Source organism: Aplidium turbinatum, chromosome 18 (genome assembly GCF_918807975.1).
Source record: "Aplidium turbinatum chromosome 18, kaAplTurb1.1, whole genome shotgun sequence".
Classification (NCBI taxonomy): Eukaryota; Metazoa; Chordata; class Ascidiacea; order Aplousobranchia; family Polyclinidae; genus Aplidium; species Aplidium turbinatum.
In genome coordinates this window covers 14,455,585-14,478,862 of record NC_137489.1, presented here as the reverse complement: position 1 = coordinate 14,478,862, position 23,278 = coordinate 14,455,585, and the positions used below count along the sequence as shown (strand labels likewise).

General features: G+C 36.4%; 2 protein-coding genes across 2 annotated transcripts; both read right to left on the bottom strand.

Annotated features, from left to right (window-relative positions):
- Positions 1 to 542: 542 nt before the first annotated feature.
- LOC145787290 (chitinase domain-containing protein 1-like) lies at positions 543 to 11,190 on the bottom strand. Its single transcript, XM_082599005.1, has 9 exons — positions 11,053 to 11,190; positions 7,039 to 7,191; positions 6,350 to 6,479; positions 5,673 to 5,717; positions 4,172 to 4,340; positions 3,879 to 3,971; positions 1,845 to 2,096; positions 1,325 to 1,448; positions 543 to 877 (listed from the first exon to the last, which is right to left on the bottom strand). Exons 1-9 carry the CDS (start codon positions 11,170 to 11,172, stop codon positions 779 to 781), a joined length of 1,185 nt encoding a protein of 394 aa, XP_082455131.1. The 5' UTR covers positions 11,173 to 11,190; the 3' UTR covers positions 543 to 778.
- A 9-nt stretch (positions 11,191 to 11,199) lies between these two features.
- LOC145787291 (DNA sliding clamp PCNA-like) lies at positions 11,200 to 12,860 on the bottom strand. The gene has a single exon (XM_082599006.1). It carries the CDS (start codon positions 12,802 to 12,804, stop codon positions 12,019 to 12,021), a length of 786 nt encoding a protein of 261 aa, XP_082455132.1. The 5' UTR covers positions 12,805 to 12,860; the 3' UTR covers positions 11,200 to 12,018.
- Between the last annotated feature and the right edge of the window lie 10,418 nt (positions 12,861 to 23,278).

Below are 23,278 nucleotides of genomic sequence, written 5' to 3'. Positions count from 1 at the left end.
TTTGTCAAACATTGTAGTGTGGACGTAAAACAAGCTATATTTCGAGCTTATTGCATGCCTCTTCATAACACACACCTATAACACATGCCTCTTTATAACGCTTGTCTGCAGCACCACCACTTTCACAGCTCACCAACCGCCACTGATGTGGCGACATGGATATTTAGCCACTGCTGTCCAGTTATTGTCGAATTCTCAGTTTGAATTGTTGTTGAATCCAGGTAGGCCTAATAACCCTTGTTTTGCTAAGTTAAACGTTTTGTTGCCTGTGTTTTCGTACACTGCCAAGTTGATGACTGTGGAGTTCTTAGACTACACTGCCACAGAGATTGTGAGTAATATTGCATTTTAACTATATATTTGCAAAGGAAAAATTTGGGCAAATTTTGTTCGCCCACCCCCCAAAATGTTTTATTCTCCTACGGCTATGGTTGAAATCATTGCTAATGTGATACCAGTGGCAGAAGAAACAGCAGTTGTGTTACACATGATAGGCTTTTTTCTTCAGAACAAATGTAATTTGCCGTATAAAGCAACGTGGTGAAATCTTAAACCCATCCGATGGAATTTGTTTGCTTATGCCACTGCACAAAATGATCTTCTCATATCACTCCTTTCAACGTGGCAGCATCAGCTTACGTTAAGCACCACTCTTCTTAAAGAAATTAATAAATTAAAAACAAAAATTTTGAAGTATGGTTAGACCACCAAATATTAGAGCGAGGCAAGCAAACCTAGCTGAAGCATAACCAACTCAAAAGTACGCATTTTCCCAAAACTACAAGAGATCATAGAAATAATCCAATCCTTGTCCAAGCTCCCATATTGCAATTCCTGTACCCAGATCCCTTGCCAAGTTCAAACGGACATGAATTGACTGTAACAAAAAGTAATGTCATAGTTCTATCAATTCGTAATGTTACAGTTAATGTCGTATCAAGACTTATGCTCGGTGGTAGAAAAGTGAGATTAAGTGAACGGAAAGGCAATATTAGTGGCCACATTCAGGTATTTCATTGCTGTCTTGCCAAAAAAACTGCAACGTGTTTTTGAGTGGTGTCTCAATGTTGGTTTATTATTGTCACCTAAAAACTCCCAAGGTTATTCACAAACTACCCATCTCTCTATTTTGTATTATTTTTTACAATGTGACGTCAAGACACGTTGTCGGTCTGTATTTATGACTCAAATAAGTATGTGACTAACTGCTTTACCCAAGAAATGACACAGTCGATACTAGGTAAAACTAAGTAACACTGCTCTCAAATACGACAGCTTTAGTGTTTAAGATTCGCTAACTAAAAAATTATTGACACTGCTTCACCTGCAATGTGGGAAACATGATTAAGGTTTTCTGGTCTTCTCCCATCTGTTGTTGGACAAAATGTTCCTGTGTGTTTTCATCCCAAACAAACTTGGAGTAAAAAGATTGTAAAACTTGAATGTACCTGAAGAACGAAGACACAAGTTAAAAATTAAGAGAAAGGCAATCCATGTTGAACAACCTTATTGGACATGCATGCATATCCGAAAAGCAGAAAAAAATTACGAGCTGAAGATCTTAGCAGGCCACACAAAATACTTTAAATTAAATCAGACTACAAGGACACAACAACCGTTGAAGTGAAACAAAGAAAGAAACCAGGGTACCCGGCACACATTTGCAAAGTCAGTGAAACCTGCTGGTGATGTTCTCGAGAGACCATTGAGTAACTTTAAATACCGGTAGCCAAGGTGATGCAAAGATTCTGGTAAGTACATATAGATGTCAGGGCGTATGTCGAGCAACATTGTCTCTGATAACAAAATAAAAACATTACAAAACTGTTCCCAAATGCACTTACTGCTTTCCCACTATTGGCCCTCCACCTTGTGTAGAGAAGGCATATCCATAGAAGTTCAAACCCAAAAGTATTTTCTTCCTATTCTGACCTTCTGGGTCAAGGTTTTCCACACAAGCCCGCATCCATGGTAAAGGGGCATTGGGGCCAGGTTTACCGGATCCAGAAGAAAAGTCATACGTCATTAAACTGAAAGCATCCACCAAAGGGGCAAGTTGACTGAAATGGTCACTGGTGAAGGATGTCGCCTTACCCCTGTTGAGATAATTATGGGAATAAACATTTTAAAGCTAACACTGAACCCCGGGTCGGTGAAGAGATGAACCTGTGCTCGAAAGAATATAATCACGAAATAATATTTTTTACTGTGATGTAAACAAGTACTAAACCCTCATTTTTAAAAAGCACGCAACTGAAGAGAGACAAAGTGGCTTCAACGTTAACGCACGACATGAGTGCGTGGCAGGATATATGTGCTATGCAAGAGGGGATGCAAGACCGGTATTGCTGGCGATAAGCAGCATTCGACGTTACGAGCAGCAATCAGCCATTGTGTTTAACGCTAAGACGTGCGACGCATATCTATAAGAGAAAGTCAAAGCTAAACGAACTCCATGACGTGCAATTTCAAAATTACTTTGGTCCATCAAATGAGACAAACTTCCAATTCTCGGCAGGCAAAATACAAAAACTGGCTGACAACTCAAATATATATATAGAAACAATAAAAACTATTAATACTACAAAAAGTGCTCAATGCTAAGCAAAAAAGCAAAGCAGAGCGAATTAAATCAAATATAGTTATTACTAGGGCAACCAATTTTTTGACCTAAAAACTTGAAATTTTGACTTTATAATTAACAAATTTTGACCTAATCTTGATCAATAGTTTTCTGCGTTTGCAACCCAAATGCGAAATACAAAGCATATTAGAAATCAAACGGTTTGGTAAGGATATCTTATTTTCTAATGAAACATAAGAAAAATGTGGTATACTCTACGACACCACAGCTAACGAACAGGTAAAGATAGTCACTCGAAAAACTGCAAAAGATAAATATGGGGTGTCTTTAAATATCCCGAAACTACTGAGAGGTTTCTGCAGTATTATACTTCAACATCAAGTAATGTTTCACATAATCGCCTTTGAAGTTCCTGCCTTCTGTCATTCACCTTTAGGGGTCGAGGTAAACACAGAAGCGTAATCAAGCAGTCTACTACAAACTTAAAGAAGAATTTGATTGTTTAACCTTAGGCATAATTATAGGCTAGCTAAAGAAAAATTTGAGAACATCAGGAAGCTAAAACTCAATACAATAATTATGTATAATGGTTTGAGCATTCATCTTATCTAACAAGGAACAAAGACCACGTTACCTGCCTTCCACGCCTAGCCCACTTAACATTCAACCATCAGTAGTGGGCGAAACAAGATTATTACCTCAGAAATTGCAACAAAAAATTAATATCTGTGTAGCTTTAATAAAATATCAATAGAGAGAAGAAAAACTACGTTAAAAGAAAATTTTGACCTAACCATGAAATTTGACTTTTTTTTTACTTCATAACTTTGAAACCTCTCTTCGTGTCAGCCTGAAATTTAGTTTATGGACGTTTTATAAACTTTGAACAAGGCAGAAAAATTTTGACTTTATTGACTTTTGGTTGCCCTAGTTATTACTATCTGAATCCTTAACAGCCTGTTTCACCTTTAACGGATCATCAGAAGTTCTTATTCAACTAGAATTTCAAATTTCAAATAGAATTTCAAATATATATATATATATATATATATATATATAAATCAAATGCCAAGCAATATATATATATATAATATATATATATATGTGCTTTTCGACAGCCGATTGTAGCAAGAATTGTAGCATTGACAGTGATAGACACGTGTTTGGCTTATGAGGTTGGCTTCATCAGTATCACACCACTAATCCATGCTACAAACTAATTTACTGCTTAAATATAGTTTTTGTCAAATTATAACATTTGGTTGACTTAGTACCAACTACCAACCATACTCACTCAAAATTGATGGGCGGAGGAATGACAAGAATAAAAGTTAGTTCATGTTCTCGGAAGGCCTCGCTCATATGACTGATGACATGAATGATCTCTCTGCAATATGTCGGGCAAGTTTAGAATTCTATACAAAAATCATATCTTGCGTGTTTACTTTTGGGCAGATATTTGAATATCATTGCCACTTTCGGTTTTTAATAGAAAAATTGTAGCTAGGTCGAAATAAGGCTGGAGGTACGTTTGCTTGAAATAGGCTATGATAAAATTATGTCAGGCAGTTCTTTTCGTTTTCCCACTTGCTCTTTTTTGGTGGCATTTGACTCCACAATTCAATAACCGCGCCATCCATTCCATTATCCAAGAGGACCTTCACCAGTGCGCTGTTCATGTCTTCGATTTCATCCTCGCTTGAAAACAAAGCCTTGTAGTCAGCAGCAGACCAACCATCAAATAGTACACGGGGCACTGTGATTAAAGCAACTGTGTCATGATGGAATTGTGGGGTACACGACGAAGAAAATTAATCAGATATTTTAATAAGTTAACAAAAAAGCATCAAAATCTTTGGAAATGCTGTTGCTGTGATGAAGCCTGAAGGAAGCTTACATATATATTTCGTTCTGAGGGGGTTAACAGGAGGTGAAAAAGTTATAGTCATTCAATCGGAAACAATTGCATTGGTTAGACAGGCTACCTTCTTCCTTCATAGTTAGACAGGCGCTTCATTGGTTAGACAGGCACCTTCATAAGCTTGCTGTTCTTTGTAGTTATTATCAGGGCCATGGAGACGAAAGGATTATGTCCGGAGTCAGAGTTATTAAAAAAAGGCCGACTACGACTAAATACAAAATGATGAACTATAAAACTTTTGTTTGCAATCTATTTTCAAAATATTTTTTTCTTGTTCTCTGTATAGCGCTCTTGAACTTCACCAGAAAATAGAAGTGTTTATTCTTGTAAGTTTTTGGAAAAGTCGCCGTTTCAATTTCGATCGTAGCTTAAGTGAAATTGAAGTTTAAAAAAATAAAAAATGATAAAAACTTTAAAAATCTGGCAACACTGGAGCTGGACAGTTATAAATCGAGGAGTCGGAGTCGTATAATTTTGGTCCACTCTACAGCCCTGGTTATTACAGGTCGTTCAATTTAATTATTCATAATATTTATTTTTAATGAAAAAATGCTGTAAATAATTCGTTATAAAAACGTTGTTGTGCATTGACAAAACCTTTTCAGACTTAACCAAATAGACGGAAGCGATTCTATTTTCACAAACGGGCAGGGAACAATTGACTTCCAAACCTGCGCGTAGTCCTGCTACTGCATTAGACTAAGCAGTCGTTTCAGCAAAACAAAACAAATCTAGCTAAATTTAGAGCTTCGTATGTCACGAAAGTATTTTCATAGCCATGGCAGAACTTCATAACTTTAGGTTTTTAAAAAACAAAATTGTTTTTTTTCAACGCACAATATTCCTACAACAGGTTTGCAACAAACGTTGTAGACAAAAGATTTTAAACAGTCAAAGCCGTTTGATCTTGCCTGCGCAAGCAGAACATTTTCTGATGAGGACTCCACAATTATATGCCCAGAGCTAGTGCAATTCCAACCATCGGTTGCACTCAGGCAGTAACACAGCTATAATCACAAAAATTTCATAAGCAAATCTATACAAATATAGACTTCAAAACGAGACCAAAACCCGAACTACCGTGAATACATGAACAACGTCATCATAAATATTCAATTTTTAAACCAGCAAACTGCTACTACGGTACTAGTAGGTAGAAGAGCTTACACATTTGCAGATCATTGTTCACTTTTCGAGTGTCTTTCACCCAACCTAAAAAAGAGCACAGCTGATACGATTGTTAGCACAGTCTACAACATGTATTTGATACATGTATCATGCTTTTCCAACAAACAACTGCAAACGGTATACTTAAAAGTTTAAACAAAAACGAAAAAGTACTGTAACTTTAACAAAACTCTAGGCTAAATGTGCTTTAGCCTATATCATTTTAAAATGATAGTTTTGAGAATCCAAATCGCCTAAGTGTGATCGCTGCATCTCAAATCACTGCAAAACTTCCAGTTTCACATTAAAAAATGAAAAAATGAAAAAAATTTTCCTTGTTACTAGTTTTCCCATTTTTCCTATTTCCAAATACTCTTTGGATATTCAACAATCAACAAAAGTGCCAAAAAATGTAGTCCATTATTTGCATTACAGCAACAGCACAAAAGTAGTTCATAATCACACAAAATGTACAAAAAGAGTATATATATATATACATTTACTAACTTCTTTCTACTCAAAACATCAATTCGTACTAGTGATTCTGCTATCAAGGGTAGTAGATTGACCACCAGTCAGAGTTGAAGCTGGTACATTGGCTGTACAATACATATAGGTCACCATGGACTAAACTTGACCGTCAATCTTTGTGAAACAGTGTTACTCAAAATTCTCACCTTTATCCATGTCTTGAGTTCCAGCGACATGGAATTTCCCTCTTGGCTTGCGTTTGATTTGCAGCCAGACTGGACTGAGCATTGAAAATTTCCCAAATGTTTTGGCAACACCATATCCATGAGAATTCCACTGAAAACAAAAAGCATTTTTATTTTTGTAACAAGTCATTTACAAAACCTACAGATTCTGTTGAATGCATGGCACCATCAAAAGTCAATAACTGTGATTCCTTTTATCTTATAAACTCAAACTAGACGCAGCAGCACTATCTATGATGGCATATAACATATTCCTCAGACACTAGTGGTTGAACATGCTGTCTGTATCAAAAAGTCGTCACAACAATGTTACATAGATGATGTGCTAATGTTACATAGGCTAGCCTACACATTTTATGTCCAACAGCCAATGTAGTTTGCTAACAGGATTTACAACACAGCATTAATGACTATTGTGGTATGGTACCGATAAGTTTATTTTTTATTATGTATATGAAAAAAATGTTGGTATGGCACTGTACTAAATTCTTTCACATAAGATGTATATATAGCCTACTCAGCAAACAAATACTTCCTACATAAACTTGAAATGTTGAAACAATTACTAAAGCAACTAAACAAGAAAAGTGGAGCCGCAGTTTTTTTTTCATTTAGATTCTAATGAATCAAAGTCAACCTAACTTACTTACAGGTGTGACATATCCCAATACGTGACCAGAATTAAACTGTCGAGTGTTTTTTTCTGCTGCACAATATTTTTCATGGTTTTCTATGAGATCTTGAGCATCAATATTTTCATTTATTAATCCCCTGGCGATGACATTTGTCTTTGCAAATTTCACCTAAAATGTAAAAACATGAGGTGGGCTGATTTACAACTAACAACTTTAATTGATGGGCAATGATTCTTGTTAATTTTTCTGGACAAAACATTTACATATATAGTACATTTACATAGTTTGCAGGATCAGAATTCGGAATATAAAAATTCGTCGTCGCTGTCGTGTGAGCCTCTGGGGACGAGGGTCTATCCTTTTACCACCCCAGATCTGTTTTTTTTTTCACTGAGACTTTTCGATCATTTGTCCGAAATGACTTGAAAAAATTCGGTCATTTTTTCTGATGAAAATATTTCCTTTCAAGTAGCTGATGCAAACCAAAATTTGCACTTCCTGACTAGCTACAACATTAAGTTTTGCTGAGAAACGTTGTTTGTTTTGGACATTTTGACTGAATTGACTAATGACTATGCATATATTTTTTTGACATTTTGACCAAATTGATTATATTTTTTTCGGACATTTTGCTAAAAAAAATGGTCAATAACCAAAAAAGCAAAAATCCAGCCCCAGATTCACTATGTTCCCGGAATACACTGGAAGGCTACTAAAGAGTAGAGAGCAGCCAGTGTTTGTTTCATCATCCATGATGCGGAGACCTTCCACTCCGTTTGGTGGCTTGAAGATGATAAAGTCATTGATGATGTGGTCTGCGGTCTGTTCTTCAGCACCACATACAAGAGGAAGAAGCCATTTCCCATTGATTCATGGTTATACGAAAAATAGAATATGAAAAATAAAAACAGCTGAATCGAGACAAGAATCTCAACTGAAAAATGTGTGTTGGTTTTACTCAAATATTTACAATTGATGATCAATTTATATCAGGCCTCAAAATTCGTTTTTGATGACAGCGAACAAACGTGTCCGGTCTGAGCAGCTATCTCGGCGGACAAATTAAGTCTCACGGCGGACACACCAGTTTTAACGTCGATCGTCATGTTTAATCACTTTATTTTGATAAGTCTTTGCCATTTGAGAACTATAGCTACGGTTTGGAAGGCTTTTTAAAATTTCAGCAAAGTCACTCTGAAAGGCTTTCATCAGACCAACGATGTGCGCTTGAAGAATCAAAGCGCCCTGTAGCCGCTTGCATAACTGATTAACTTTCACCAAACGAGGTCGTGTGGCTTCTTGCGTCACAATGCTCTGGATCTGGACACGAGTTGGAAAACTCCCACACTAACTCTACTATTTTCTGCTGTGCAAAGTTTCACTAGGCTTCTTTTATCGGAATGGCCCGCTTCGGTGAGTCCGATCCCTATTCAGTGATTTTTTTTTAATTATTGGGTACCGTAGCCTAATTATCATTGCCGGTTTAGGGTTAGGGGTTAGAAACTCATCGAATCGGACTCACCGAATAGTAGCAGACCCTCTTTTATTAGGTTTATTTTTGCGTGTCATGTGAGCGAAAGTGTCAAAGAGCGAGTAGGTTCAGCGTCCTCATTCTCACTTTTAGAATTTTCCCTGTGTTTTTTCTTTCTTACAGCAATACCAAAATTTAACAAATTTTTTTGCATCTTGCTGTAATGGGTCTGCTACTATTCGGCAAGTCCGATTCGGCTAATCCGATTGGGCGAGTTCCCTATTCGGCGAGTTTTTGAAATTTTATTTTTGAAAGGGAATTATCGGGTACCGTAGCCTCATTATAACTGCCGTTTTTACATCGTTAAACGTTGATATCGTGCAGAATAGAATAAAAATAAAATGTTTGAACTATTAAATTAAAATTCGTTATGTCAGTTCAGTTCAGTTGTTTTTATTTCTGACCATCATATCAAAAACAATACACGTCAACATAGCAAAGGTAGAAGCGACAAAACGCGAACGTTAAAACGTGCTTGAATTCGTCATGTCAGTTCAGTTGTTTTTATTTTTGATCATGATATCAAAAACAATTCACGTCAACATAGCAAAGGTGTAGAAAAAGGTAGAAGCGACAAAACGCGAACGTTAAAACGTGCTTGTGACCGAAGTAAGTTATTGAGTTGAAAGAAATTTGGCACGGTTGCAACACCTTCAGAAAAATTTAAGAAATGAAGGAAAAATAAAAAAAAGAAAATGTTACAAAAAAAATCATGTTTAATGTCTATAAGTTAGTACTTTTGAATAGTTAAAATGATTAGTTTGGATCAACAAATGTGTGGCCTACAGCTTGGATTGAAAGGAAATTATCGGGTACCATAGCCTAGTTATCCCGACCAGTAGAAATTGCCGTTTTTACATCGTTTTAACGTCGCTAAACATTGAAATCATGTAGAAAAGAGAACTTTGCTGACTAGGATACGTTGAAACTGGGAAACATTCACAGAAGCCCTTCGATTTGTTCCAAGAACCCATTTAGCCTAACAGTTCATTTGTACATTGATTCAACGTCTGAATACATTATCTTAAAAATGCAACGTATTGAAGGGCTTCTGTGAATGTTTCTCAGTTTCAACGAACGTATCCTAGTCATCAATGTTCTGTTTTCTACACGATTTCAACGTTTAGCGACGTTAAAACGATAGGCCACACATTTGGTTAGCCTTTTCATTCTGTTACTACAATGTAAAAATGAACTGTTAGGCTAACTGGGTTCTTGGAACAAATTTTTGCTGGTACCCAACAATTTGCTTTCAATCCAAGCTGTAGGCCACACATTTGTTGATCCAAACTAATCATTTTAACTATTCAAAAGTACTAACTAATAGATATTAACATGATTTTTTTTGTAACATTTTCTTTTTTTTATTTTCCCTTCACATCTTAAATTCTGAAAATGTTGCGACCGTGCCAAAATTCTTTCAACTCAATAACTTACTTCGGTTACAAGCACGTTATAACGTTCGCGTTTTGTCGCTTCCACCTTAAAAACAACTGGACGGACATGACGAATTCAAGCACGTTTTAGCGTTCGCGTTTTGTCGCTTCTACCTTTGCTATGTTGACGTGCATTGTTTTTGATATGATGGTCAGAAATAAAAACAACTGAACTGACATGACGAATTTTAATTTAATAGTTCAAACATTTTATTTTTATTCTATTCTGCACGTTCAGTGACGTTAAAGCGATGTGAAAACAGTTAGGCTACCGTACCCGATAATTTCCTTTTAAAAAATAAAATTTCAAAACTCGCCGAATAGGGCACTCGCCGAAAAAGGCTCTCGCCGAATAGGGAACTCGCCGAATCGGATTAGCCGAATCGGACTCGCCGAAACAGGCCATTCCGTGCTGTAATAGCCTACTTGTGTAATCTAATTTTGTAACCAACCTTGCCATCAACATTACTCGATCAAAGCCAGACATTGTGATGTAAGACTTGAACTAAGTTGCGCGTGATTAGTGTGAAAGTACGGTACTCCCATCGATTCTTAGTGAAGAATTCACTTTTGTTACGCTGATTCAATGTCATCCATCGTCAAAGCAACAAAAAATTGAAAGTTTTCCTGCTTGAATGGAAGCTAAGGGATACAATATTAACATTTTCCTGATGCGTGCTACCCCGCTAGAATGCGTGGGAAATTCTATTCCCGCAATAATCGTTGTTTGTGCAATTTGACAATTTGTATCGCTAGTTCCTGTGTTATTTTTCGGCGGACAAATATGACCGATCTAGATGGTACTTGCCGCGAACATCACATGCTGTGACGGCGGACATGTCCGCGGTGTCCGCCGTGAATTTCGAGGCCTGAGAACCATAGCTGAGAAACATTTTCTGCCTTGTCAGAGTAGCCTACTGCAAACATCTATTTTGCTTGTATAGTTAAAACTTAGCTTGTTTAATGCACTGCTTAGTGATAAACACTGAAAAATTATAATCACAACATCAAAGATATATACATCTGTTGAATACATATAAAGCTATAACGAAGTTAATAAACCTTTTGTTCCTTTTCTTTCTTGGTCTTTTTCTTTGATTGCTTAGATAGTGTTCCATTAACATAGTATACAAAACCAGCTATTGCAATGACTGTTAAAAGTTTACAAATTAAAATCTTCATGTTTAATGAAATTTTATCGCTAAGATCCTAATAAAAAAGCAACCATTAAAACTGGCAGTCAACAGCAATTGAATATCAAAATTGTAGGCTCTTTCCATAAAACACTTTGAATATGTGTTTAGAGCATTTATGCGCCATATACCATTTATAAACACAACTAAGTTGTCGGAAAAATAAGATTGACAGTAGAATTTTTTTTTGTGAATAACCATTTCATATACAAGCCAATGTTAAAAGTCTATTAACACAACAAAAAACTCTGCTTGTCACATTAAAAGAGGGGGAGAAGAGAGCAAATTGCAATGTGAAATAAAAATTAACAAACTTGTATGACTTTCCTATCATCATTCGTACAAAATTTAAAAGTTATGCAAGAAATAATTTTTCCCAATTTGAAGTCATTTTAAAGTGCTACAACATGGAGCCAACAACATACCATGAATAAAATATGGAAAAGTACAAAAGATGATATATCAACAACTCAAGTAGCAGGCAAGTTCACAAACCACAAACTGTTTTTTCGATAAAAATACACTTTTTCAAAATTCATTTCCACTTAATGCCATGTTCTGGGGGAATAAAAAAAAAAACTTTCATGATGGGATTATGTATAATATACAAAAAAATTTAAGCTCATCAATCTATATAAACAAATTTTATACAAATCCACTCCACAAAAAAATTGCATTTATATGTTATGAAAAACTACTCAATGCACGATAAAAGAAAATCAAAGTGGAAAATTCAACTAAGCTATTGTCCTGATTAACATCAAAATGTTGATGTGACAAATTGATCAAACTTTTCTCTTGTGAAAGTGTTTTGTATTGACTTCTATAAAAAGACTTATTCATCCTCTTCGTCCTCTATCTTAGGGGCCAAGAAGTATTTAATGTGCCCCATATCTTCAATCTTATATTCCACAGCAAGAGGAATATCATTGGACATCGATAAAGATACTGATCCAGACAATGATGATGCTTTTGTGAACATGTTGAGGTACTTTACAGCAAAAGTAAGCTGTACTGGTTCAGTCATTTCAATGGAGACTTGATCTTCTTCCTTCTCAACTCCTAGATTCTGAGAAAGTTTCACTGTGCCACTGCCCAGATCACCTTTAGCTGAAAATTGTACACCATCTTTTGTGCATGTTATGACAACACATTCGCCGATTTGACTCAAGTCTCTACAAATGCGTGAAAATTCAGCAGAAGGCAGCTTGATGGTGCAACTGTAATCTTGGTCAGGAATGCCAAGCTGCTCACATTCAAAATCCATAAGTTTCATTTCATAATTGGATACTTTTTCTCCTTTTGGTGCTTCAAACATCAATTCCAATGTATCTCCGGTATCATCGGCCCGTAGAGTGATTACATCATCATTGCTAGCACAGCGAAGGATTTTTGAAAGGCTACTCATATTGATACCTAAAGCAAGATTTCGATCACACCGATATTTTTCAAATCCATCAGACCGAAGAGTGAGTTGTACCAAAGAGACATGTGATCCATCCATTGCTTGCAAACTTAACCCTGACGAGGTACAGTCCCATGAAGCTTCGGAGACAATATCTTTTAAGGCATCTTGGACCTTTTTGAGTAAGCTTCCTTGGACAAGTCTTGCTTCAAACATCTTAAAATTAATGTATTTTTAGAAATTGAGACTCACAGTTAAAGATTTTGCTTAAAACAAACCTTGAAAATAAAGATGCGTGGCGTGAAAATATAGCTATCATTCAATGGGTTACATGAAAAACAAGAAACGAAAAAATACAACACGACAGTCAGCTCTTACCATTTTGGAATTTCAAGAATATTTGAAATTTAAATGTGACAAACAAAAAATGACATCCATACAATACAAGGCCAGTTTAAGCAAAAAGTAATTTTCAGGATGGGGGAGGGGGTTGGACAAAAATTTTAAACTGCATCACAGAATATACCAACGGTGGGCAAACTGCGGCTCCACAACATAAATTCTGTGGCTCTTGTATTGAATCGTAATATTACAAAAAATTAAGATGATATATACTTTATAAATATGTTATCTCACGCTGTCAACCAAGCAGTGGTGTACCTAGCGTATGGCAGACATGGCTCGAGCCATAGGCACCACATTGATAGAGGTGCAAAAATCGGTTGCTAAAAATTAAAGTTTGTGACTTACACTTTTTTCAAAATCTAATATGCTCCCAATACAATACAAAGATCAAAAACAAGTCTCTTTTTTACTGTAACCATTGTAAAACAATGGAATTGTGAACATTGTGCCTCTCCTGGATCATTTTGCGTTTAGTCAGCAACAATTGGAAGAAGCAGCGATTAGTTGAAGCTTAGAAGTATCACCAGAACTTCCTTATTTATTTCTATCAGAATTTACAAATCTGATCTGTTGCATGACTTATTTGGGTTTGACCAGAGCACTCAGTCTGTTCTAGGAAGAAATTAACATTAAAGTATTATTGAGCCTATAAGCATGATTACAATGAAATTTTGAGACCAAGAATTTGAGGTTTGTTTACAACTTCACAAGTTGTGCTTTATGAATATTCGATACCATACTTTTACTTAACTTAATCAAGTTATCAAACGGATAAAATGAACGCAATTTGTAGTAGAACACACCAATGTTGGGATTGGAAATGATTTGCTATCAGTTTCTTCAATATCTGGTTAGCATGCAACCCAATGGTTACAAAACCCGCCGATATGCCAACAAATGTCGGCGACAAATTAAATTAATTAATATTAGTTTTTGAAAAAATCTGCAGCTTCCAGAGAATAAATATCCAAAACTTAAAAAGACCAGTGCACGATTCATTTCTGTTTTTACTGTGACGACTTATTGTTGTAAATTTTTATTCTCTGCAATGAACTTTGTAAAATCAAAACATCATGCAACCTTGACAAATGAGCACATGGAAGAATTAATTCACATTAACAACTTACGAACATCGTGCAACCTTGACAAATGAGCACATGGAAGAATTAATTCACATTAACAACTTACGAACATCGTGCAACCTTGACAAATGAGCACATGGAAAAATTAATTCACATTAACAACTTATCGTCTGAATTTTCAAAGATTAGCGAGTCTAGTACAAAATTGATATGGATAAACAGTCATTGTGCTTTTATTGCCGTTTTTTTTTTGTGTCAATTGATTTTGCGGCTCGCTGGTGTTAATGGTTTATCTGCAAGCGGCTCATTTTTTCAACAACTCTGCTCACCCCTGGAATATACTGTTGTATCCTAAAATCAGAGCTAAAGATGAATTTGAAAAAACAGCTGGTTAATTTCTCCCACTGTAATATACACTAGAATAATCGCCAAGCAATTACTGCTGATAGTCTCAAGCAAAGTAGCTACCGGTAGTCAGTGTGCCATCATTCAATACTAACTTTGAGTAGCCTATAGTACGTTAAGTTGTAAGCTTCTCACCAAGTTGCAGCATGGAAAAAGGCCGCATGTTTCAGATTATGACAAATTAAAACTAACCAGAACCTTAAATTGTGAGCTCACAACACCTATATCATTAATGCTTATCAGTCAAAAAATGATTATTTACTCCAATTTACTTGACGGGGATGGCTGCTGCAGTCTGCCTTCATACCCTGTAAACTATTGATAGTGGGTTAGAAAAACTTGGGATTGTTCTTATTAGATCACATCACTTGCCATTAGAAACCATAAAAAATTTTAAATTGTTTGCTGTTTTATCCTATCTTAGCTAGACCTTGCTTAATCAGTGCATACTTATTTACCAACAAAACACATAAACATGTTTAGACTGATTATACTTTGAAAGATCACTTTTCTATCTGATGATTTTACCAAAAACCCTCGACTATGTGATTACTGCCTGATGAGAGCCTGAAAGAAAGAGATCAGTAAAAAAAAAGTCAATGCCGTATTGTATTCTTTCATGAATTGTGCTCGTTCTCTGATCTGGGACCTGGGTCTGGCGGGAAACTTGCCCGCCAGGCCAGCTGGTCGAAAAGTCCGCTACCAGTGTTGCCAAACAGGTATCAAGCTACGTGGCCAAATCCTCAGTATTTTCAAAAGGCCGTTAAAATAGATCCAATTACCACTTTTAACTTCATTTTTAGTACAACTATTACATTAAATGCAATACTTTTAAGCATTTGCTGGGCATTATCAGGATTTTTGTAAGGAAGGGGCTTACGATTGGAAAATTAAAAAAATGAAATCGTGGCCGCAAGATTTTTTGGGTATAGCCTACTATTATTTTGGGCTTATTTTGGTAAACAAATTTTAATTAAGGGGAGATTCAGTCCCTACAGCCTCCCCTGGCTTCGCCTTTGAATAAAAACAAGTCGAGGTCACATGCATAAATCACGTGTGAGAAGTGTCCCATTATATGCAAGTGCGACCTGGCCAACCATTGTTGAAGAGAAAAATTGACCATGTTTAAACGATACGGTAATGTATAGTAGGCCACGATGGATCTATTCCAAATGTTGTTCTGACCGGGTGACGTTGGAAAAGCTGAGATCCAAGCTTTGGTATCCATCAGCTTAAAAATGCCATGAAATGAAGAAGGCTTCTTTAGCACGGATACGTGCAACCAAAGTCTATGGTGCAACACATGAAAAGTCGCGTGGCCAAAGAAAATTCGGGTTTTCAACGTCCCTGGGAATAACTCCCCGAGGCCGAGCGTTGGCTAAATTACGTTGGAGAAGATCTGTGGTTGGCAGGTCTCATCTCGTCGACCTTCAGGACCAGGTGGCATGGAAAAATGCCATCAAAGTATAGATTGTTGACTAACAACCCTTGCAATACCGGGAATGTGTAGGGTTAACTTACAGATAGATGAATGCACAACGCATCAACAAAAAAAACAATCCAATTGTCAGATCCCCGTATGATGAGGAAAGCAGATTGTGTTACTGCATTGTCAGTTATATAAATAAGGATTAAAGAAACACAACAGTTTTGTTATTTACACATGCAAACAACATTGCTTTTGAGTCATTTTAAAAAGGGTGCAAGAACTAGTTGATGGTGATTTCAAAGTGGTGCCAACAAGGAAAAAGGTTAAGAACCACTGAACCAGTGATATAAAGAGTGAGGCAATTAGCCTATAGGCTATGTTTTGGAGACGGCCATTTTCATTGTCAAATTATCCACTGAAAACGACACTGTAAAATCAATTGTTGTTTTTTTTAGTTAAACCCATAGCCCTTTGCATTCTTATGCAGTCAAAGATAAAGTCCCAACAAATCGTGGAATCAGTCTGATGTTTTTGATTCGAATTCACAACCTATGGTTTGAAAAACGTATTAGGCACTTTTACTAAAAAGTAGCCTAGAGGCCAGCTAGTGAGTCTGAAGGGAAGGGCGACGAGATGGGGCTCATACAACCCTGAAGGGTAGGCCTTCTTTTTTGTTATATAGCTTATGTTTAGAGTGCGATAATTTTTGTTTAATGTAGGCTACGGTACCGCAATAAATTGCATTCGATATTTAAAATTTAACAAAAAGGTTCGATATAGCCCATGCTTTAATCTAAGGACATTCCCTGTTAAGCGAACTATTACAGTTTATCAGTGACGTTCGGTGGCTTAAACCGTTGGGAAAGCAACTTGGAAATATGCTGCAGCAAGGTGGTAGGCACGAAGGGCGTAACCGTCGGGCGAAGCCCGAAGGCGTGTTGCCGAAGGCAACACTTCCAGCGGGGGGTGTGGGGGGCCTCCCCCAGAAATTTTTGAAAAACACTTCCAATTTGGTGCGCTCTGAGAGCATTTCCAAAACAAATCAAAAATAAAAATCTGTCAAATTGTGCTTCGCCTATGTCGTGATCATACATCCATTTAATGTTTAGAAGTCATGAACAATCTTAATTTTAACGTTGCAGGACCAAAATCCTGTGTTAGACATAGAATAATAGTTGTCTAAATGTTTAATTCGTCATGAATGTTTATTCTCAGATATTCAGTTAAGCCTACACTACAAAAACTAACACTTAGGCCTAAACATTACAACCGCAAGCAATTTGTACAAAAAGCTGGATAAGTTTGCCTCCTGCGTATAGAAGCTTAACAAACTAAATATTGCATCCGCACCTGAACGTTCATTGGCGAAGTAACGTTATATCAACGCTGTAAAAAGGGCAAAGGCATGGCTATGAAAGCTAGTACAGTAGGCTAAAGTACATGGCGAGGAGACATCAAAAAACAGCAACAATTATTTCGGCATTATGATGCTGTGCGTGTACCGTGACGAGAGACCATTCTGAAGAGTTAGTCTAGTCGCTCTTAGCGAATGTACGCATTGACGTCACTGGGAAAGCACAACTAACCTACCATAACCATAACACATCTGATTGGCTAAGCAGCTGGTGACATTTTGCAAAACGAGTGAGGATTGGATGAAACGAAGGTGTTTTTTGACATTTTTGAATCTGGGAAAGCAAGTTTGATAGTTGCTTACCTGGAGCCTCAGTGATTGTTTCTGACAGAAGCGTTTGCGTCAATTGGCATTTATAGGCAAGACATGCGGTTTGGTGAGGACTTAGACTACTCACAAGCGTTACGAGTAATTCTAGTCACAAATACAGTAATTTTCAAGTTAAAATAGACGTGATAAAAGTAATAAGAAGTTAAACCTAGAATTCAGTCATTGTATTTTGCATAGTTTTTGCTAAGGTAAGCACTGCTTTCCTTGCTTTCCCTCACCGATCGTCACTGCAGTTTATACTTATCCATTTTTAGGCCTAATAACTTATCGTGCTTTTCATATTTACATATCTAATAATTAAATCCAAAAAATAGTGACATACGCAAAGACCGTGAGAGTTTATATTTTACCAACAGATAGCCTCGGTTACCTTAAACTTTGGTCAGACTATACTGTAAAGCAGCATTAGGCTACTCTTGATAAAAAAAAAAGTCAAATTAGCCTTATATCGGACGCTCCCCTCTCCCAGCATAGTTAATAAATATACCTAGTTCGCCAACTGAATACGAATCTTGCTGTTTAAACTCGGCACGTACGCCCTCTGTCGGTGGTTAATACGTTTTGCTGACTCAGCAAAACTACTAGATATAAACCTGTAGAAAAATGGCGAATTGAATGGTTGCAGTGTTTGTTAGGTGAGTTTGGGCTGCTGAATGGGGGGGGGGGGGGATAACGCTAGAAAGAAGAAATTGTGTTACAGAAGTGCTAAACGTTCCTTTTAGGCCTTCACTGTAATTTTAATTAAAATATTATACTCTATGTGCACGTTTTCCTCAGAACATACCGTAGCTCAGAATGCTTGCTGCACCAAGTTGAGCCATAGACAGAAAGCATGCAGAAAGGCACTGGTATCATGACTAGGCCAACAAGTAGTTAAAAGATGATGTGAGTTTTCAAATTACTAAGGAATTAAATTTTGGCTTCTTCAGCAGAAGACCAAAACATAGGTTCTTAAAAGGCTGGTCAGTTGCTAACTTTTCTGCCAGGAATATTAGGCACTGGTTAATTTAAAGGAGGGCACTTGTTGCCCATGGAAATTGACCTAGACTCAAGATTAAACAGTACTTTTGTCTATTCAAAGTTTATAAATATATATGTAGTGTACAGGTATTTATTCTGAAGAACTTTTGATTAGATTATTTATTAGACTACGGTATGTAAATCTATATACTTAGGCTACATCAGACATGCGCAATCAATCATTTTATTCTGTATTACAGTTACTAATCACTTGTGATGTGATGGTATATTTATTAACTATGCTCCCAGTAAGAAATCCTGCGTACGCCACTGAACGTATAGGCTAACTCTCAATACGAGTGGTTCACTAGGTTGAGTAAGCTACTACGTCGTTTATGTAAAACATTATGCGACGTCAAGTCAAGTGTGTTATATCACATTTTTTATTTTTAATACAAAATTTATCTAAATGAGTAAACTAGTTGCTGCAAACTAAAAAATTATCGTCAGTGCAAGCTGAGTAGGCTATAGTAGGCTAACCTTACACAATATGACTTACTGGTTATTATAAGCAAATGGGTATTTTTTCATTTCGTTGTAGTTTCAATTCGAAAAAGTTTTGGAATTCCCCCTTCCCCCCCTTTGAGAAAACCCTGCGTACGCCACTGACCTTAGTCATGTGACAAGAGTTTAGTGTCACACAGGAATCAGCGTCAAAGGATTCCTGTCGTCGAATTCTAACTAGCCTGCGGTACTGTTGGCTTCGAACATCTTTTTTTCATTCGCATTATTATTATTTAATTGGGTCCGACAAAGCTCTCCATATCCGAAACAAAACAACGAAATAATACACAATAAAACTGCAAATGCACAAAGGCCAGAGAAAGCCACTTTGGATGTCGTCAGTTTAAGAGCTCACTAAATATCTACTGTTATAAATTTACATACAATGATGAGAGATGAGTGCTGAAAGAGGAGAGTAGGCTATTTAGAACCATAAAAATAATCTGATGACATTAGGTCTGATATAAAGCGATTTGAGGAGTGTATGGCTGTATGCAATGGTTGATAAACGAAAACATGTTTTTACTCAATAAAGCATCAAACGTTGTTATATTATTCACTACTTGATATTCGCGAGCACTGACATAACGAGTTTTTATTAAAAATCGTTCCTCCCCTAAGCCTAAGGCTACTTGCGGGATCAGCTTCTGATTGACCTACATGTTATTTTCCCCAAATCCAAACCCAAGTTATTGCTCCAGTCTAAATCCGACGAAAGTTTGATTCAAACCATAGCCAAAGCCTACAATGACTGATGCAAATACCAATTCCACCTACCAAATACAAAGTAAATTAAAAGTCTTTCTTATATTTCTGGAAAGGTGATCGTCCTGATTTCTTTCCCCGGAGTCAGCAATCGCATTAAATAAATGATTTTTTAAACTTGTTCAATTTTAAATGATAGACTATTGGCGAAATATAATGGCATTAAAACCATTGGCTGCCTATTTTTTTCGGATAGATTTTCAGCAAAGCTTACCTAAGTTGGTGAGAAAACAGCGCAAGTGTCTGTTTTTCAGTATTTATTGACTTGCGTCGACGTTAATTTGCGGCACCAAATGTTCAAATGTTCCAGTCGCTGGGTAGAGCTATATACATTTAATGGAATCTTTTTATCAATGCTGGTGGCCATAGAGCAGCTTTTTCAAGTGGCAAGTACGTAGTGTATTTTAACTTATCAAACTTTTATTGTCATCAAAAAAAGAAAAGAAAAAAAGATAGCCTACAAACCAGCCCAATAACAAGAAGAAAGACAGAAAAATTACCGTCTTTTGCAATCACTGACTTAAAGTGAAGCCATAGCCTAGGCTGTGAGTTAAATCTTGAAATACAATAGTTTTTATTAACAAAATTTGACATTCTGTAAATGTTATGATTATGGTTGCATCATTTTTTTGCACATTTTGCAATAAAACGTTTCAAAAAATGTAAGTTTTTCCTTCAAATAAGTCCCTCTTATCATCGGCAACCCCATCAACACATCGAATACACACTTGACTTTTCCGCAGCCCAAATAAACCGAACCCTCTGAATTAGCCTTGTAATCTGCATTTTCTACTCTATGACAAAGAGTTAGCCTACTCTTTCATTTTGGAAGCGCGTCATGCCAATTAAACACCTTGACATGAGGTAATTTTTGCGGATTCAAAAACGTCTGAAGCAATTCAACAACATCATGAAAAATATGATAGAATCATAGAACAACGTGTATGCTACTCCGCGGTATGATAAAAAAGCTTTTGTTAATGTGCTTGCAGAAGACAAAAAGAAATTTTCCAGAATAAAAATCACTTAGGGTATTTTATAAAGAACCTATCAAAGCTTAATATAACACAAATATGTGTTGCAATGATGTTCATTTGATATTTTTATCGATAAAACTTCCAAGGTTTTCTGAGCTTGAGTGCTGAACAATGTCGAAAAGGAAACTTTTGCTTGTTAAACAACGTTCCGGAACAATGGTAACAACTATCTCAGACAGTAAATCAACCATTTTTTACGTTGATTCAATGTCTGCTGACGTAGTAAAATTGATTGATTAACTGTCTGGAATAATACGACTTGATGAAACAGGTTACAGATTTGTGCTGAAGTGAAAAATCAAATTTGATTTTACGGGTATTAGGCTGCTGTTTATTAAATCATCATCATGTAGCCTCCAACAACTAAAGTTCAAAGTCAGAAACGTAAAACTGTTTCGATCAGATATTTGGTTTATCTAAGATCGTTTGGAATACGGTAATTAACAGTCTTGAATGAAAAAGGCTTCGTCATGCTCAAAAGTTAACTACCTAGTAGCCTAGTAGGAACTAATCAACAATTAACAATAATTGGAGTGTTTGGCTATCAAGATAAGTTACCAATAGCCTAAGCAGAGCACAGTTTACTGGTAAATAGATCCTTCTTTTTTCCACATAAAACTGTCTTTTTACTATTCATCTAAGAATAAATCACTTCGTATACAGCAAATCAGTCGTTTTTTTCCATTGATTTGACGTCTGCAGACGTTGAATCAATGTCAAAAGCGACTGATTTGCTGCCTGGACCAGAATTTCAGTTTTTTCTTTATTTCATGCTGTTTACAGATTGTGGAAAATTGACCAACGTTTTGGAAGTTGCTTTATTTTTGTAGTTCAGCAATGAATTTACATTTTAAGCTCTTTTAGCTGAACGAACACGGAAATGCAAATTTAAAACTGATTTTGCTGTTATGCCACAGACAACGAGAATCCTTCTTCTTACCTAGAATTAAGTTACAACAAATGGTTTTAAATAAATTTTGTCTTTGTAGTTGAAGCAAAAACATATTCTAATTAAATGTAGGCTATATACTTGACATTTTGCCTTTTCGTTAAGAAATCAAACATGCGACACGATGCAGGATTAACAATAGAAAGAAAAAATAGGCTACTGCTTTTCGTTTATTGCTGGTTCTGAGTATTACCAAGAAAATGATAGATTATTTTTTGATTAGGTATGTTGAATATCACAAAGAAAAACCTAAACTGGTTTTTGGTGCTTTCAAATCATTGTTAACAGAAAATTGTTTTGTTGACAAAGTTTCTTAAAATAACCAAGACAGCAAAATCCGTCATTTTTACATTGATTCAAGGATTTCGCTGTCTGGGAAGGCTTTGATCTATTGTCCAATAGATTAATAGAACGTCGATACAACATTACACAATGCTGTGACAACAACAATAACAATGTTATCTGTCTAGACGTCATCCTATGGGAGACCTGCAATGGAGCTTCACTATTACGCAGTTTTCAGAAAATAAGTTTAGGAGAAAGTTTTATTGTATTTCTACACCACTTTCTCACAACCAACGATCGTATGTGTGTTTTAAATTAGGGTTTATTATTCTAAACTAAAGGTTGCTCTTACTAGTTACTACAGTCTACAGCAGGGGTCACCAACCTTTTTTGCATGCGAGCCACTTTGACACTAAGGAGAGCTGTGGCGGGCCGCACTAATAAAATGTTAGGTAGGTTGACTCTTATGCTAGAAAAGAACGCATTTCGTACCCAGTATCCAACGTTACATGTTGTTCATATTTATGTTAGAATACCGCAGCAACAAAATTAATCGAACAACGCTACTGCCAGGCCAAGCTCCTTTTACAACACTTTTGACTTTTTTAACAATGCCTAATAAACGAGGCCACTTGTTTTGCGCACTTATAGCGAGGCGAGCGGTTTCATCAGAATATTCATCGCCAAGCAAGAGTGGCGTTGTCACTTCGCTTCACAAAAGATATCTTGCAATTAACAGTTTCAGTAAACAAGGAAATGTTTGACACATTGCAATACAGGCAACAATAGTGACCTGCAAACATAGGCCTATCAGCGAAAAATAGGCTCCAATAACAGGGAAAAAGAAACCAGGCACCATGAAACAAACGCTTGTGGAAATCACCGAAAAAATCGTAATTCTATGGTAGCCTAATTCATGAACAGTCTTCCCTCTAAAAAAGCAATGAGTTGGTTTTTCACCCTTTTTGTGAGAGTCTATAAAACCGTCTTTTTTTTATTATACACAACTGTCACTTGCGGTGCTTATTAGCGTGGCAAGAATTTGTTGATTAACAACATTTTGCA

Bases quoted from the DNA above. Each gene is read 5' to 3' on its own strand.
- LOC145787290 (XM_082599005.1), bottom strand. From the start codon at position 11,172: ATGAAGATTTTAATTTGTAAACTTTTAACAGTCATTGCAATAGCTGGT. The intron at 6,480-7,038 runs GTAAGTAAGTTA...TTTTGTTTTCAG, and splicing joins TATTGGGATATGTCACACCT to TGGAATTCTCATGGATATGG. The intron at 2,097-3,878 runs GTGAGTATGGTT...TTATCTCAACAG, and splicing joins CCTCCGCCCATCAATTTTGA to GGGTAAGGCGACATCCTTCA.
- LOC145787291 (XM_082599006.1), bottom strand. From the start codon at position 12,804: ATGTTTGAAGCAAGACTTGTCCAAGGAAGCTTACTCAAAAAGGTCCAA.